The 16,569-nt window shown below is 34.9% G+C and overlaps 1 protein-coding gene and 1 long non-coding RNA gene across 2 annotated transcripts; both read left to right on the forward strand.

Moving 5' to 3' along the window:
* Positions 1 to 1,814: 1,814 nt before the first annotated feature.
* On the forward strand, positions 1,815 to 8,559 carry LOC132184879 (uncharacterized). Its single transcript, XR_009440591.1, has 3 exons — positions 1,815 to 1,932; positions 3,371 to 3,512; positions 7,799 to 8,559. It is a non-coding gene; the product is annotated as an uncharacterized LOC132184879 (long non-coding RNA).
* Positions 8,560 to 13,777: 5,218 nt separating this feature from the next.
* LOC132185436 (receptor-like protein kinase 7) lies at positions 13,778 to 15,493 on the forward strand. Its single transcript, XM_059599210.1, has one exon. The coding sequence runs from the start codon at positions 13,778 to 13,780 to the stop codon at positions 15,491 to 15,493; it is 1,716 nt and encodes a 571-aa protein (XP_059455193.1).
* The last annotated feature ends 1,076 nt before the right edge of the window (positions 15,494 to 16,569 follow it).

Genomic DNA, 16,569 nt, shown 5'->3' on the forward strand with positions numbered 1-16,569 from the left:
GCATTGACAATTTAAATTTATGTGTAAGTTTACACGTACTTGCTTCGAATATGTTGGATTAGCACATATAGAAATTAAGCCCAAAAATATATAAGCTCTATAAATACATGTAGTAGTAGTAGTAGTAGTAACAGATGACGGCATGGTGACGCCATCTGATCCGCTTCCAAATGAGATGCCGACGTGTTTGGTCTGCTACCTTGGGTTTAAAAGTCACTTCTTTCAACCAACTTGTGAAAAATAGATATAATAGTCCATCCAACGGTTTACATGCATTTTCATAAAGGGATGGGGAGCTTTGAAGTGGTCAGATGATTTGGACGCATCGATATCATGCATGGAATGATGTCAACCCTATCCCATGCATACTGCATACTGCATACTGTGCACTTATTCATGCATGTTGACCGTCACAGTCGTCGACTCGTAACGGTCCGAACAATACGGGTGGTGCAACAGGTGATATAAAATGGACTAAAATCCGTGACAAACCCGGACAATTGTAAATGGACTAACCCAACAGGAGAGTCCGAGCCCATTGGTTTTCTAACCACCACTTGTGGAAATTCAGCAACCTCAAGCGGTTGGATGTTGACGTGTCCGATGACAACATGGTAAGAGATATTTCAGGTACCAAACGCCAAACATGTAGCCTACATGTAGGCTTGCGTATCCGAACAAGACACTCCCCGTCACTACTCACTACTCACGGCACCTTTATCTTTTATTTGGGGAAAACTCGAGAGTAATGTTAAAAATTTTATTATTATTTTATTCAATTAATTCTTTAAATTAATCATTAAGGAGAAGTTTCCACACCCTCAGACTACTTACCTTTTTCTTTTTTCTTTTTTAATTTTTTTTAATTTTTAATAAATACTAATCTTATTCAAATAACCTGAAAGAATACAAAAACATCTAGAACCAAAGTTCTAAACACTAAGAGCACGAAGCTCTAAACAACAAAAGCAAATTTCTCTTTCTCAAACTACTATTCAATTGACAATGTCATAGTGTATCTCCGAACTCTTAATTCGGACAATGTCTCTTAAATTATCAAAAAAATTGACAATAAATCCTAAGGTCAGCAAAAAGACAAAAATAACCCTGATTTTTTTTTTTTTCAATAAGACAAAAAACTCTAATAAATTCAAAAAATAAAAATAAAATTGAAATTTTCCACATTTTTTTTATAAAAAAAAAAAAAAAAAAAACAATTTTAGTTTTACCATAGTGTTGCAATAGCTCATAAATAACACTAGTGCAAATGCCATTAGAAATAGAATTTAATAACTAAGATTTTACCATAATATTGTAATGGCTCTATTGTGAAAAATCTTTAGAGGAGGTCGCTAATGAAGAGATGGTTCCATCAATGATTCTAAGCTTGCTCTTGGCGCTAAGAGCCATAATAATTGCCCAACTCCATGTTTAATAATTTTATTCAATAAGAGACCGAACCAAGATGATGGAAATGGTAAAGGCACAGATGATGATTGAGATCCCGGGAAAGAGGTGTGGATTGATAGAAGGTGTGGTTTCAGTCATGATGAAAACTAGGTTTTTTTTGGGACACTAAACGACCTATAGCTTAGGTATGATGTCTAAACTATCTGTAGTTTATAATATGGAGGAGGTGTACTGGTCTGTGGGCTTGTGTAAATGGGCTTAGACAAAAACAAACTGTTGGTGGATAATTGAAGAGTTGGGCCACGTCTAAACCAAAACAAAACAAAACAAAGCACCCGCTGGCCGTGCGGAGAAGCAAAACATCCTATTTTTGTCAAAACCTTGGGTAGCAGACCAGCCCACTACGGGTATAATTTTTTTTTCCCTCCAGTCTCTCTCCCAAATTCCCTCCCCCCACTCTCTCCCACCCGCCGCCCACCACGAAGCAGCAGCGCCGCCGATGGGTCTTCCAATCTGAGTCAGGTTTGAGTTCAACTCCTTTTTTTACACGAGAAATGCTAGGGAAAGGGACACTCTCTAAAATGCGAGTAATTTTTGTTTTTTCTCCTGCATATTGTTCTGTTTTGTCTCTTGTTGTTTCATTAGATCTGGGTTTTTTTTTTTTTTTTTTATATTTTAATTTCGGTTTTCTTTTCTTGTGACAATATAGGCTTTCGGCAACTTAAGAAAATTTAATGGTGTGATTCTTAGAGTTTTGATTTCTTTATAGTTTGATTATGCATATTTTTTGTCAGAGACCAGATCTCATGACACATGTTAGCAATAATCTTATGTATATTGTTCCACATTGAAATGGAAAAAAATATAAAGTTGTGCAGTGTTATGTCACAACATATTACTATGTCCTAATTTGCATGTGTGTAGAGATTTCAAAATCCTTTTAGAGGAAGTTAGAGAAAAATGTAAGGGGATGTGGATGCTTTGAGATTTGTAAGAAGTTTTATTTCACAGCATTCATTTTGTTGTATGAGTAAATGGTGGAAGCTTTTCCTTTCCTACGACTTCAGTGTTTGAATTCTCGTGTTAGGTATAGGCTATAAGAAACTTCAAAATAGTTTTAACTTTTCTTTGATAAGTAATATGGATATTGAAAATAGTTTATACCATTTAATGTTCAACTTTTTATGCAGTTGTGGGATAGATCAATGTGGTAGCATATGTAAGTTCTGTTTGGTGACCGAGAAAAGTATATATTGAAAGTGTGATTTGGCGTCCTTATCAACTTTTGGTTTTGCCTCAGTTTCTGAAAGACATGTTGATCTTGAACTTATTCAAATGCTCCTTGGCCTTCTAGGAAGAGATTTGAATAAGCTTGTCATTAATTCCATTATGATTTTACTTATATAAAAAAAAAAAAATTAATTCCATTTATGCAAATTCTTTGAGAATAAAGCTATCCAGGAGTACAATCATCATGATAAGTAGGCTTGTGCTTAGCGTGTAAGTTTCTTCAGACCCACAAAATTGTAGCTTGAACATCTTATGCTGTCCAAAGGGCTGTCTAGTGACGCTTTTAACATAAAACTAGTTGATCTCAGCAAAACAACATCTCTGGCATTTAGCATTTATTTCCAGCATACATTTAAGCAAACTGATAGAACTGTGAATAAGAGGATTTAAGGCAAGCTTGCTGTCCTAAACAGCGCAAGAAAACACCAAGATTCCCAATAGTGTTCTGTATTTGTTTATACATACATATATTTGTATAAAGTAAGTCACTGTGGAGTTCCTTTATATGTTGAGAGTGAAAAATATATTTGAGAGGGAAAAAAAAAACTTTCAAATTATGTGAATTAAATCCTTGAATGGACTGGCACTTTTGAGTTGTTGTGATGAGTTGTTTGGGTGGATATTAGGGTTGAGGAATGATAATTAACTTCAGTAATTCTCTTTTGCGTAGGCATGACAAAATAATATCTGCAAATAGCGATGCGTCTAGTGGACGTCCATTATGTCACTGTGGAGTTCTTGCCTATTTAAGGAACTCCTGGACAACTACCAATTTTAGTAGAAAGCGGTACGACTATTGTGTAAACTACAAGGTAATCTTTGAAATTTATTTTTCATTTTTTCTTTTTTCGTTGGTAATTTATGACAACCGGTTGTTAGATATGTTTCCTACCAGTTTTCCCTCATATATAAATGTAAATGTAATTATATTATACTTATCAAAAAAACTTCTTATTACTTATAAAAAAAAAGATGTAATTATATAATACATATGGACCCATTGAGCATTATTGTCCTGTTTTATTAGCAATTCCCTTGTTCATTTGTGCTTCTGAATTTTTCAATCAATTCGTTATATACAAAAATTTGCTCCTAGTCAGGTATTCCATTCAAAAGATAGCACAGGGAGACATTTGAGTTTTATTCCAATTCTGATCTTTGAATGGACTTAGATGGGCAGGGCGTTTCCCACTAATCAAATTGATTCAGCCTAGATTTTAGCTACTTTATGTATAAGGTCATAACACATTGCTTTTATTGTTGATTATTGATCAAAACAAAACAATCAAATTCAGATTCTTTATCTATAGTTGGTAGCGAGCTTTGGTAAAATGCTATAGGATATTTCAAGTTTTTGCCCAAGCTTAGCTGTCAAGCGGCTGCCAGTGCCAGTGCCAGTGCCAGGATCAACCTGCACAATCCAAGTTGTATTATAGGCCAAACAGCAGAAAACATTGGGACTTTTAACTTGTACGATATGGTAAGATTTCAAAAGAATGTGGCAAGAGCTCTTATTCTAAAGTCATGCAATACTCTATCATAATCTACAATCATGTTGTAACTTCAACTGAGAAATAATAATAATAATTAAAAAAAAAATAAAAAAAAAAATCTTGTGAAAGATATAGGTCATCACTAACAAATTTTGTAGTGAACACAATACAAACATTAAAAGTCATCATTATCAAGTTTGAATTCTCATATCACAGGCCTAATTTCTATTACAATCTTCCTTGACGAACCTTTTGCTATGACTGCATCCTTGATGAGCTTAAGAAAATCTATTATATGGTCATGAAGCTGGTAAGGGATCAGGAATTGTGCCTTCATCAACTCTAACTGATAGAACAATGGTCATCTTTTTTATAGAACTTTGGAAGTTATACTGCCATTCACAATCATAAGTAGTCATATAAGTTAAAATGTGTATTATATACACATTTTAAGACTAGAATAGATCTTTTCCAAACATAAATCATAAAATAAAAAAGAATTGTTTCCAAACATTTTTAACCTAGCAACTTTACTGTTCGTCCAAATTAGGTCAACTCAGCAACTTTAGCTCTCTGTTGACTAGAGTAACTTAAACATTAAATTTGAAAGCAAAGAAAATTCAAGATATTATCACCAACACATAGATCAATTGAGAGCCTCTCACTCCCTTTCTCTCTTCCTCTGCTAAGGCACGTCCTGCTAGCTCTCAACCTCATATCATCATAATCTCTCTTCCTCTCTTATTTTCTTATTGTTAGCAATTTGAACACTAAATTAGTGAGAATACACACCTCAAGTTATGTGACGCACGCTACAATTAATTGTATCAATTGTCGTTGTCATTTTGGTGACATTTGTGAAGCACCTTCAAACAATGGGATTGAGATCCCCGGTAATAGTGGGAAAATTGCCCATCAATTTTTTTTTGAAATCCTGACCATTCATTTTCATCTAACAGTCACCATTTCGCCATGTGTCCCACTTAATATAAAATAATAAAATATTATTATTTTTTAAAAAAATAAATATAAAATTAAATAATAAATAATAAAAATAACTATTAAAAAATATGGGGTGGCCGGCCACCCCAATTCAGCGAAGCCACCAAGGGCCCAGGGTTTCGGCCATTTCTCTAGCCCCCAAACCAATCTCAAACCACCCCAAGCATCAGCGGGGGTGGTTTCACACCTTTGGAGCCAAGAGCCACCCCCAATTTTTTTTGTTTTTTTTTTTTTTTCAAAAATACTTTTTAAATTTTTTTTTTTTAAAAAAAAAATTTAAGTAGGTGTCACGTGTCAACATTTGATTGGTCTACATGGAATTCCGTTAAGTCAACTGACGAAAGATTAACTTGGTATATTATCAAAACCACAAGGACTTCCTGTGATAAAAATGAAACCCCATGGGGGAAAAAATAAAGTTGTGAAACCCTACGGGGTCTGAAGTATTTAACCCTTTTTTTTTTTTTTTTAAATAATTTTAGTTTTACCATAGTGTTGCAATGGCTCAATAAATAACACTACTGCAAATGTCATTAGAAATAAAATTTAATAACCAAGATTTTACCATAGTATTGCAATGGCTCTATTGTGAAAAATCTTTGAAGGAGGTTGCTAATGGAGAGATGGTCCCATCAATGGTTCTAAGCTTGCTCTTGGCGCTAAGAGCCATAATAATTGCCCTACTCCATGTTTGATAATTTTCTTCGATCAAAGACCGAGATACCAATACTACACCAAGATGATCGAAATGGTAGAGGTATAGATGACGATTGAGATCCCGGGAAAGAGGTGTGGAATGATAGAAGGTGTGGTTTCAGTCATGATGAAAACGAGGTTTTTTTTGGGACACTAAACGACCTATAGCTTAGGTATGATGTCTAAACTATCTGTAGTTTATAATATGGAGTAGGTGTACAGGTCTGTGGGCTTGTGTAAATGGGCTTAGAGAAAAACAAATTGTTTGTGGATAATTGAAGAGTTGGGCCACGTCTAAACCGAATCAAAACAAAACAAAGCACCCTCTGGCCGTGCGGAGAAGCAAAACATCCTATTTTTGTCAAAACCGTGGGTAGCAGATCAGCCCACTACGGGTATAATTTTTTTTCCCTCCTGTCTCTCTCCCAAATTCCCTCCCCCCCTCTCTCCCACCACGAAGCAGCAGCGCCGCTGATGGGTCTTCCAATCTGAGTCAGGTTTGAGTTCAACCCCTTTTTTCACACGAGAAATGCTAGGGAAGGGGACACTCTCTAAAATGCGAGTAATTTTTGTTTTTTCTCCTGCATATTGTTCTGTTTTGTCTCTTGTTGTTTCATTAGATCTGGGTTTTTTTTTTCTTGTGACAATATAGGCTTTCAGCAACTTAAGAAAATTTAATGGTGTGATTCTTAGAGTTTTGATTTCTTTATAGTTTGATTATGCATATTTTTTGTCAGAGACCAGATGTCATGACACATGTTAGCAATAATCTTATGTATATTGTTCCACATCTAAATGGAAAAAAATATAAAGTTGTGCTGTGTAATGTCACAACATATTACTATGTCCTAATCTGTATGTGTGTAGAGATTTCAAAATCCTTTTAGAGGAAGTTAGAGAAAAATGTAAGGGGATGTGGATGCTTTGAGAGTTGTAAGAAGTTTTATTTCACAGCATTCATTTAGTTGTATGAGTAAATGGTGGAAGCTTTTCCTTTCCTACGACTTCAGTGTTTGAATTCTCGTGTTAGGTATAGGCTATAAGAAACTTCAAAATAGTTTTAACTTTTCTTTGATAAGTAATATGGATATTGAAAATAGTTTATACTATTTACTGTTCAACTTTTTATGCAGTTGTGGGATAGATCAATGTGGTAGCATATGTAAGCTCTGTTTGGTGACCGAGAAAAGTATATATTGAAAGTGTGATTTGGCATCCTTATCAACTTTTGGTTTTGCCTCGGTTTCTGATAGACATGTTGATCTTGAACTTATTCAAATGCTCCTTGGCCTTCTAGGAAGAGATTTGAATAAGCTTGTCATCAATTCCATTATGATTTTACTTATATATAAAAAAAAAAAATTAATTCCATTTATGCAAATTCTTTGAGAATAAAGCTATCCAGGATTACAATCATCATGATAAGTAGGCTTGCGCTTAGCATGTAAGTTTCTTCAGACCCACAAAATTGTAGCTTGAACATCTTATGCTGTCCAAAGGGCTGTCTAGTGATGCTTTTAACATAAAACTAGTTGATCTCAGCAAAACAACATCTCTGGCATTTAGCATTTATTTCCAGCATAAATTTAAGCAAACTGATAGAACTGTGAATAAGAGGATATAAGGCAAGCTTGCTGTCCTAAACAGCGCAACAAAACACCAAGATTCCCAATAGTGTTCTGTATTTGATTATACATACATATATTTGTATAAAGTAAGTCACTGTGGAGTTCCTTCATATGTTGAGAGTGAAAAATATATTTGAGAGAAAAAAAAAAAAAAAAACTTTCAAATTATGTGAATTAAATCCTTGAATGAAGGCACTTTTGAGTTGTTGTGATGAGTTGTTTGGTTGGCTATTAGGGCTGAGGAATGATAATTAACTTCAGTAATTCTCTTTTGCGTAGGCATGACAAAATAATATCTGCAAATAGCGATGCGTCCATTATGTCACTGTGGAGTTCTTGCCCACTTAAGGAACTCCTGGACAACTGCCAATTTTAGTAGAAAGCGGTACAACTATTGTCTAAACTACAAGGTAATTTTTTAAATTTATTTTTCATTTTTTCTTTTTTCGTTGGTAATTTATGACAACCGGTTGTTAGATATGTTTCGTACCAGTTTTCCCTCATATATAAATGTAAATGTAATTATATAATATATATGGACCCATTGAGCATTATTGTCCTATTTTATTAGCAATTCCCTTGTTCATTTGTGCTTCTGAATTTTTCAACCAATTCGTTATATACAAAAATTTGCTCCCTAGTCAGGTATTCCATTCAAAAGATAGCACAGGGAGACATTTGAGTTTTATTCCAATTCTGATCTTTGAATGGACTTAGATGGGCAGGGCGTTTCCCACTAATCAAATTGTTTCAGCCTAGATTTTAGCTACTTTATGTATAAGGTCATAACACATTTCTTTTATTGTTGATTATTGATCAAAACAAAACAATCAAATTCAGATTCTTTATCTAGAGTTGGTAGCAAGCTTTGGTAAAATGCTATAGGATATTTCAAGTTTTTGCCCAAGCTTAGCCATCAAGCGGCTACCAGTGCCAGTGCCAGTGCCAGGATCAACCTGCACAATCCAAGTTGTATTATAGGCCAAACAGCAGAAAACATTGGGACTTTTAACTTGTACGATATGGTAAGATTTCAAAAGAATGTGGCAAGAGCTCTTATTCTAAAGTCATGCAATACTCTATCATAATCTACAATCATGTTGCAACTTCAACTGAGAAATAATAATAATAATTAAAAAAAAAAAAAAAAAATCTTCTGAAAGATATAGGTCATCACTAACAAATTTTGTAATGAACACAATACAAACATTAAAAGTCATCATTATCAAGTTGGAATTCTCATATCACAGGCCTAATTTCTATTATGATCTTCCTTGACGAACCTTTTGCTATGACTGCATCCTTGATGAGCTTAAGAAAATCTATTATATGGTCGTGAAGCTGGTAAGGGATCAGAAATTGTGCCTTCATCAATTCTAACTGATAGAACAATGGTCATCTTTTTTATAGAACTTTGGAAGTTATACTGCTATTCACAATCATAAGTAGTTATATAAGTTAAAATGTGTATTATATACACATTTTAAGACAAGAATAGATCTTTTCCAAACATAAATCATAAAATAAAGAAGAATTGTTTCCAAACATTTTTAACTTAGCAACTTTACTGTCCGTCCAAATTAGGTCAACTCAGCAACTTTAGCTCTCTGTTGACCAGAGTAACTTAAACATTAAATTCGAAAGCAAAGAAAATTCAAGATATTATTACCAACACATAGATCAATTGAGAGCCTCTCACACCCTTTCTCTCTTCCTCCTCTAAGGCACGTCCCGCTAGCACTCAACCTCAGATCATCATAATCTCTCTTCTTCTATTATTTTCTTATTGTTAGCAATTTGAACACTAAATTAGTGAGAATACACACCTCAAGTTATGTGACACTAGGGCTGGCAAAACAGATAAACGGGTAGATACAATTACGACCCGTTAAGACCAGCGACACGATTATCTTATACATGAACACGACTTGCAGGTCTAACACGATTATAACACGAAAAATATCCGGATAACCCGACACGACCTGCTTAACCCGTTTAAAATAATCAGGTCATATCGGGTAGACATGACAAGACACGACCCGACCCATTTAAAAAACCCTTGATGAAAAGTAGAACACAAAATTTCCAACAAATGTTATGCATCTACGCAATAAAAATTCTTACAAATTCCATTTTCAGTGTGTGTGTGTGTATATATATATATATAGCAAAAAAGAAAAAGAAAAGAGCAAATAGAGAGAGGCGTGCCAATAGTACAAATGAGCAAATAGCAGAGACAGAAAGTGCAGAGAGAGAGAGAGAGAGCCAAGAGGGAGAGAGAGGCACGGGCTGTGCAGCTGGGGGGGGCTGTTGCAATAGTGATTCAGTGAGTGAAAACACTGAAGAGGTGAAGGTTAGGGTTAACTTAGTCTTAGGGCACTTTAGTCTTTACATTTTAGGTTTTTTTTTTTTAAAAAAAAAAATTTAAACGGGTCTGGCGGGCCACCCGGCTAACCTACCAGGTCGACCTGCCAGACACAAATTTAACCGGGTCTTAATCAGGTAGACCCGATTAAGACCCCAACCCGATAAGCCCAAACCCAATATCTATAAACTTGGTGTCGTGTTCGTGTCGGGTTCGTAGGTCGTGTTAAAATTGCTAGCCCTATGTGACGCACACTACAATTAACTGTATCACTTGCCGTTGTCATTTTGGTGACATTTGTGAAGCACCCTCAAACAATGATGTAATAATGCTCAACTATAAGCACTAATAAGGGATCTGAATATACAACTTTTGTTGAACATCACCCCTTTTTCTCTCTTTAAAGGCAAGGAAAAGAAGAAGACCCAAAAGTAATTGAATCGCCTTCACTATTTAATGCCATTTCTTTTACTGATCATTGTAGATCAGGTGGAAACACTAAAGCTCCCTTTTGGTTGAAAAAAGGGGAAAGGTGAGAGAGCAAAGGAAAGTTGAGTGTTGGAAAGATTTAGGGATAAGGTGTTCAAAGTACTTTTTTTTTTTTTTTTTGTTCTTTCTGATTGCTGTTCAAAGTAGTTTGATTGCAAATTTGATTGGGGAAGATTAGTCAATAATGGATTGTGACACAACCTGCACTAGAAAGACTACTTTTCATTTTTCACAAACATTGTGCGATAAAGGTAGTGGACCAAATAATAAAACCCTTCCCCACATGTTTTTGTTTTGCTTTCTAGAAGGAAGGGGGAGAGATGACACTGGTTTTTATGACCAGGAGATGGAATTGAATTTCTAGGGTGGTTCAGCTACCTCTTAAGCTAATTTGAGAATGGCTAACCACCCCGATGCGTGTGTATATATATATATATAATGATTTTTAAAAAAATGGCTAGAATATGTACGGAGAAAGTTATTTGTTATGTAAGTATACCATATTGATTGATTTAACACTTTTAAATTTTAAGGACTTATTTGTTAATAGGTGAATTTTGCAATCTTTCAGTGTTTTTTTTTTTTGAGGGGTAAGTATTCCTTTTTTTTTTTTAAGTCTTTTTCTTCGAATTTTTTTTTTTTTTTTTTTTTTTTTTTTTTTTTTCTTTCTTTTGAGCAAAGCAAAGAAAGTGGCCAGAAGATACTTTTGAGTGTGCAACATGTGCATGGAATGAAATGGCAATACTGCTTCGAGTGGATCGTGGGTGTTCTCATTGCTTTTTAAGACTTCAATTTATCTCCCATTCCCACTTCCATTGGAATAAAAAATGGGAAATATCATCACTTGTAATTCATTTCCTCATTTGAATAATAATAATAATAATAATAATAATGACTACAATTTATATTATTTGTTTAATCTCCAGGGAGTTACTTGGACAACTTTTTGTTTACTTTAATGTTAAAAATCTAATGGATTGCACAAATTAAAACAAAATGATAATTTGAAGGCCCAAGTATCACAAATGATAATTTGAATAATTTGGGGAGGAGGGGAAGGCTTAAGTATTAATCATAAGGACATACTTTAATTCATGGACAAAAAAACTCGACATGATTGATTGGTAGGAGTGGAATTGAGAAGCCTTCGCATTTGGCAACACCTTCAAGAAGCTACAATTTGACTAATTCAGGATAGGGCTCCCTTTCATTTTTGGTCCCATCTAAGCTTACTTTTGAAAGAGGGAAGTTTTTGTACGTACCCTCCTACACTTCATATTCAAAACTTAATGGTTAGAAGCAAGGATATGCAATATGGACAACTTCACAGGGAAGGTAGGGGCGGGATTTACTTGTCTCGAGCAAGAAGACTTTAAACTAGTGACGGTGGTTCAGTATTTTTAAGAAAATTCTCATGAAATTTGGCATATACTAGAGCATGAGTTTGACTCTATGCAATGGAGAATCACCCATACAAGCTTGATTAGTATGAACTGCCTTGGGTTCCACTGATATCCTAGTAGAGAGGGGTTATGTTATGCTTCAATTAGTTTTGAGGAAGTGCTTGTGATTCTCGTCGTTTATGCCCCTCCTGAGCAATTCACAATGGGTAGATGCTATTATGATTACACCTAGATAGAGCAGCCATAGTTGCCTAGTTGGTCATCTCCTCCTATCCTTTTTAATTAGAAAAAAGAAAAAGAAAAGGAAAAAAATTACTTGCAATTCGGTTAAGAAATTATAGTCAATCTAATAATACATTCGTCTTCCAAATGTTGGTTGGTGTTGCGACTCATCTTCCCCTACTTATTGGTAAGAGAATTGAAAAAACTAACCATACAATATTTAACCTAGCACAATATCAACTCTTGTTGGCTCTTACCAATTAGTGGACATTTTCTCCACTAAATTTGCTTTTGAGTGGTTGGTGTATAGAAGGCAAAATTACCCACCACACTATGGATATATGGAAGGATAAAAAATAAACGTTCCCAAAACCAAAATTATTGAGCCCTTATTCTTTTTGGGTAAGAGCAAAAAGAATAAGGGCTCTTTGTTAATGTTTATCTTCGTTAAATCACAATTTATCTTAAAAGTTTAAAATGATAGAAAGATGTAAATTTTAATCATTTAATAAATACTTTAACATTCTCCATATCAATTTAGGATCAAGACCCCCTCTCATTATTGGGAGAATTGGAGATTCTCAAATTTTCAATCTTAGCCGTCCATTTTTATCCAACAACCCATACGATGCCACGTGTCCCACTTACATAAAATAATAAAATAATAATTAATTTTTAAAAAGAAAATAAAAATAATAAAAAAAACTGGGGTGGCAATTTTTTTTTTATTTGATTTTAATTTTAATTTTCTTTTTAAAAATTAATTAATATTTTATTATTTAATTTAAGTGGGACACGTGGCGTTGTATGGGCTGTTGGATAAAAATAGACGGCCAAGGATTGAAAATTGGAGAATATGCAATTTTCCAAATAATGGGAGGGGATCCTGGTCCATCAATTTATCACACCCATGATGTCATCTACTAACAAAAAAAAAAAAAAAATCACTTGAAACACGTTACGTCAACTGATATGATAAATAAGTGTAAAGAGCAAATATTCATTAGGGCTTTAGATCACTACAAAGGCCGAAAATAAAAGGAGGAAGACTTGAAATGGGAATATTTCCAATTATGAAATCACTTCTTTTTGGGCAAACACAGCAAAACAAAGATAAGTATGGTTTGGTAACAGTTTTAAAAACATACATTTTTCTCAAAAAATCATAAATTAACAAATGATTTAAAATACAAAAACTTTTCAAATTATTTTTTTTTTAAATAAAAAAAAATCTTACCTTTATATTATATCAAAATAATTTGTACTATAATTAAAAAACACTTTTTATACCCTCAATCATGAGAGAGATGCTTTGTCCTTCAATTTATGAGTGTGTATAAACCACTGAATTAATCTTTATTAAAAAATTAAAATTAGAATTAAGGGCTCACATTAGTCCAATTGTATACAAATAAATAAATAAAATGAGTTTTTAAAATTACTCATAAATAAGGATGCATCGACATGTCCGCACAAAAGATGGGAGTGAAAATTTGAATTACTGACTTCCACTTTATGAGGCATGATCCAATTGATTAAATTACCTCTTAAAAAACTGTTTTGTGGATTGATCATCCTAGCCCCAAAAAAGAAAAGAAAAAAAAACGTGTGGCTTTCACCATTCTAAGCCACGCTGGTATTAAGAATTGACTTTTTCTTAAATAATATGGATTTTAAAAACATGTGGCTTCCCGCCATTCTAGTAAATTAAAATTGGCACTATTTAAATAGAGGGACCCACAGATCTAGAAAAGCCATCTATCCCATCCATCACACGACATGTCGTCGGCCCGTGCTTCCCGCCAACACCTCTATTCTTCTCTCTGTCTCCTTTCTTTCTTGTCCCTCCTCTCCAGTGTCCGATCCGACGAGCTTCAAATTCTCCTGAAACTAAAATCCGCGCTCCAACAATCAAACACCGGCGTCTTCAGCACATGGGTACCCACCAATTCTTCCGTTTGCCATTTTGCCGGAATCACCTGCAACGCAGACGGTTCCGTTAGAGAAATCGAGCTTTCGAACCAAAACTTGACGGGGACTCTTCCTCTGGATTCCATATGCCAGCTCCAATCGCTGGAAAAGCTCTCCTTTGGGTTCAACCTTTTGAATGGTCCGATCACGCAGGACTTGAACAAATGCGTGAAATTGCATTACTTGGACTTGGCAAACAATTTCTTCACTGGCCCTGTTCCAGACATATCATCTCTCAGCGAATTACAGTATTTGCACCTGAACAACAGTGGATTCTCCGGCAGTTTCCCATGGAAATCGCTTCAAAACATGAAGGGTCTTATCCGGCTGAGCCTTGGAGACAACCCATTGAGTCCCAGTCCAATTCCAAACGATGTCGTTCAGCTCACCAAGCTCGATTGGCTTTACCTCTCGAATTGCAACATCCAAGGAACAATCCCAGCTGGGATTGGAACGCTCATCGGGCTCATCAACTTGGAGTTTGCCGACAATAACATGACCGGAGAGATTCCGACAGAGATTGGGAACCTCGTGAACCTCAGGCAGCTCGAGCTCTACAATAACTCGTTCACAGGAAAACTTCCTGCGAGTTTCAGAAACCTCAAGAAGCTCGAGAATTTTGATGCTTCTAAGAACCATCTCGAAGGCGATCTGTCGAATCTGAGGTTCTCGACCAACCTGGTGAGCCTGCAATTGTATAAAAACAACCTTACTGGGCAACTGCCGGCCGAATTGGGCGAGTTCAAGAAGCTGGTGAACCTCTCTCTGTATGAGAACAAGTTGACGGGTCCTCTGCCTCAGAAGATTGGGTCATGGGCAAAATTCGATTTCATCGACGTGTCCGATAATTTCTTGACCGGTCCAATCCCGCCAGATATGTGCAAGCAAGGTACAATGAAGAAGCTTTTGGTGCTCAACAACAGATTCACGGGTGAAATTCCGGCCAACTACGCCACCTGTTCGACTCTAATTCGTTTCAGAGTCCCCAATAACCTGCTCTTCGGTACCGTTCCTGCTGGAATCTGGGGATTACCAAACGCGAACATAATCGATATCACGTCGAATAATATCCAAGGCCCGATTACCCCCGATATCAAGAACGCCAAGTCTCTCGGGCAATTGTTTGTTGGAAACAATCGCTTATCGGGTCAATTACCAGCCGAGATCTCGGGCGCTACGTCGCTGGTCGCCATTGAACTCAACGACAATCAATTCTCGGGAAACATTCCTTCTAGTATTGGTGACTTGAAGCAATTGGGCAATCTTCATTTGCAGAATAACAAATTGTCCGATTCAATACCAGAGGCATTAGGCTCTTGTGACTCCCTCACTGACATAAATATGGCTAACAACTCGCTTTCCGGCGAACTCCCATCTTCTTTGGGATCTCTACCGACTCTTAAATATCTAAATCTGTCCTACAACCAACTTTCCGGTGAGGTTCCGAAGATCTTTTCGTCCCTCCGGCTAAACCTTCTCGACCTATCTCACAACAATTTCACCGGCCCCGTGCCGCATTCTTAGTCTAACAGTTACTTTCCTGGATTGTATATTAAGAACATAAAACTGAATGACTGTTTGTTACCCTCCTTTTCCCTTTTGTTTTCAAAATAAAAATATTAATAAACAACTTAGAATATAAAATATTTAAAATTATTTTTACTTTTATGTTCCATCAAAATATATATATGTATTTTTTTTTAAAAAAAAAACACCACACTCTTTAAAAAGCATTAACAGATCGAGCTTGAATATTTTTTTGTTTTGTTTTGATCATGTCCCATGTCCAAAAGATAAATGTTCATAGAACTACATCTTCTTTATTGATATTTCCTTTCTTCATTCCACAAAATCAATCCCCTCCTCCATTTGGTCAACATATCGTTAAGATTTGTTATTGAGTAATGGCATATATCATACCACTATTCCACTATGCTGACATACTATTAGATTTTTTTTTATTATTATTATTTTTTACAATGACTTATCTAAGAGTGAATTGACAACATCATATCTGTATAATATGATAGTGATGTAATAGTAGTGTGATATGTAGCGTTACTCTTTGTTATCCAAAAGATTCTCATACAAGCTTTGGTTGCTTAATTTGCTAGAGGAATAAGTCTGTTCTCTTTTTTGCTTCTTAGTGAAATTTTAATGTTCTTATAAGAACCAGACGAGTGATTATAGAAACATCTTTAAGGTTAACCACAAAGAGAATGTATATGATTTTCTTTCATAAGAACTTATAATACTTTGTAGAGATTTAACTGTCACTAAATGAAGATTGAGAAATATTATATACCACACTATTATCCTAGTTTTATGATGTGACAATGTCAATTAGTCATTTAATTAATTTATTTAAAAAAAAAAAACAATAGCTTATTGACTGTGTCACGTCTACAAAATGAGATAAAAATGTAATATATACTACTAATCATTAACAATATGATTACAAGTAATTGGAAATAATATAATATAGAATGTGAATATATTAAACAAAGATGCAACAATGAATCTAATTAAATTGAGCATTTAACTAAAATATGGGTAAATGTATAATAAATTCTTGAGTAAACACTCATTTTGCAATCATT

The sequence above is a fragment of the Corylus avellana genome, chromosome ca6 (genome assembly GCF_901000735.1).
Source record: "Corylus avellana chromosome ca6, CavTom2PMs-1.0".
NCBI classification, from domain to species: Eukaryota; Viridiplantae; Streptophyta; class Magnoliopsida; order Fagales; family Betulaceae; genus Corylus; species Corylus avellana.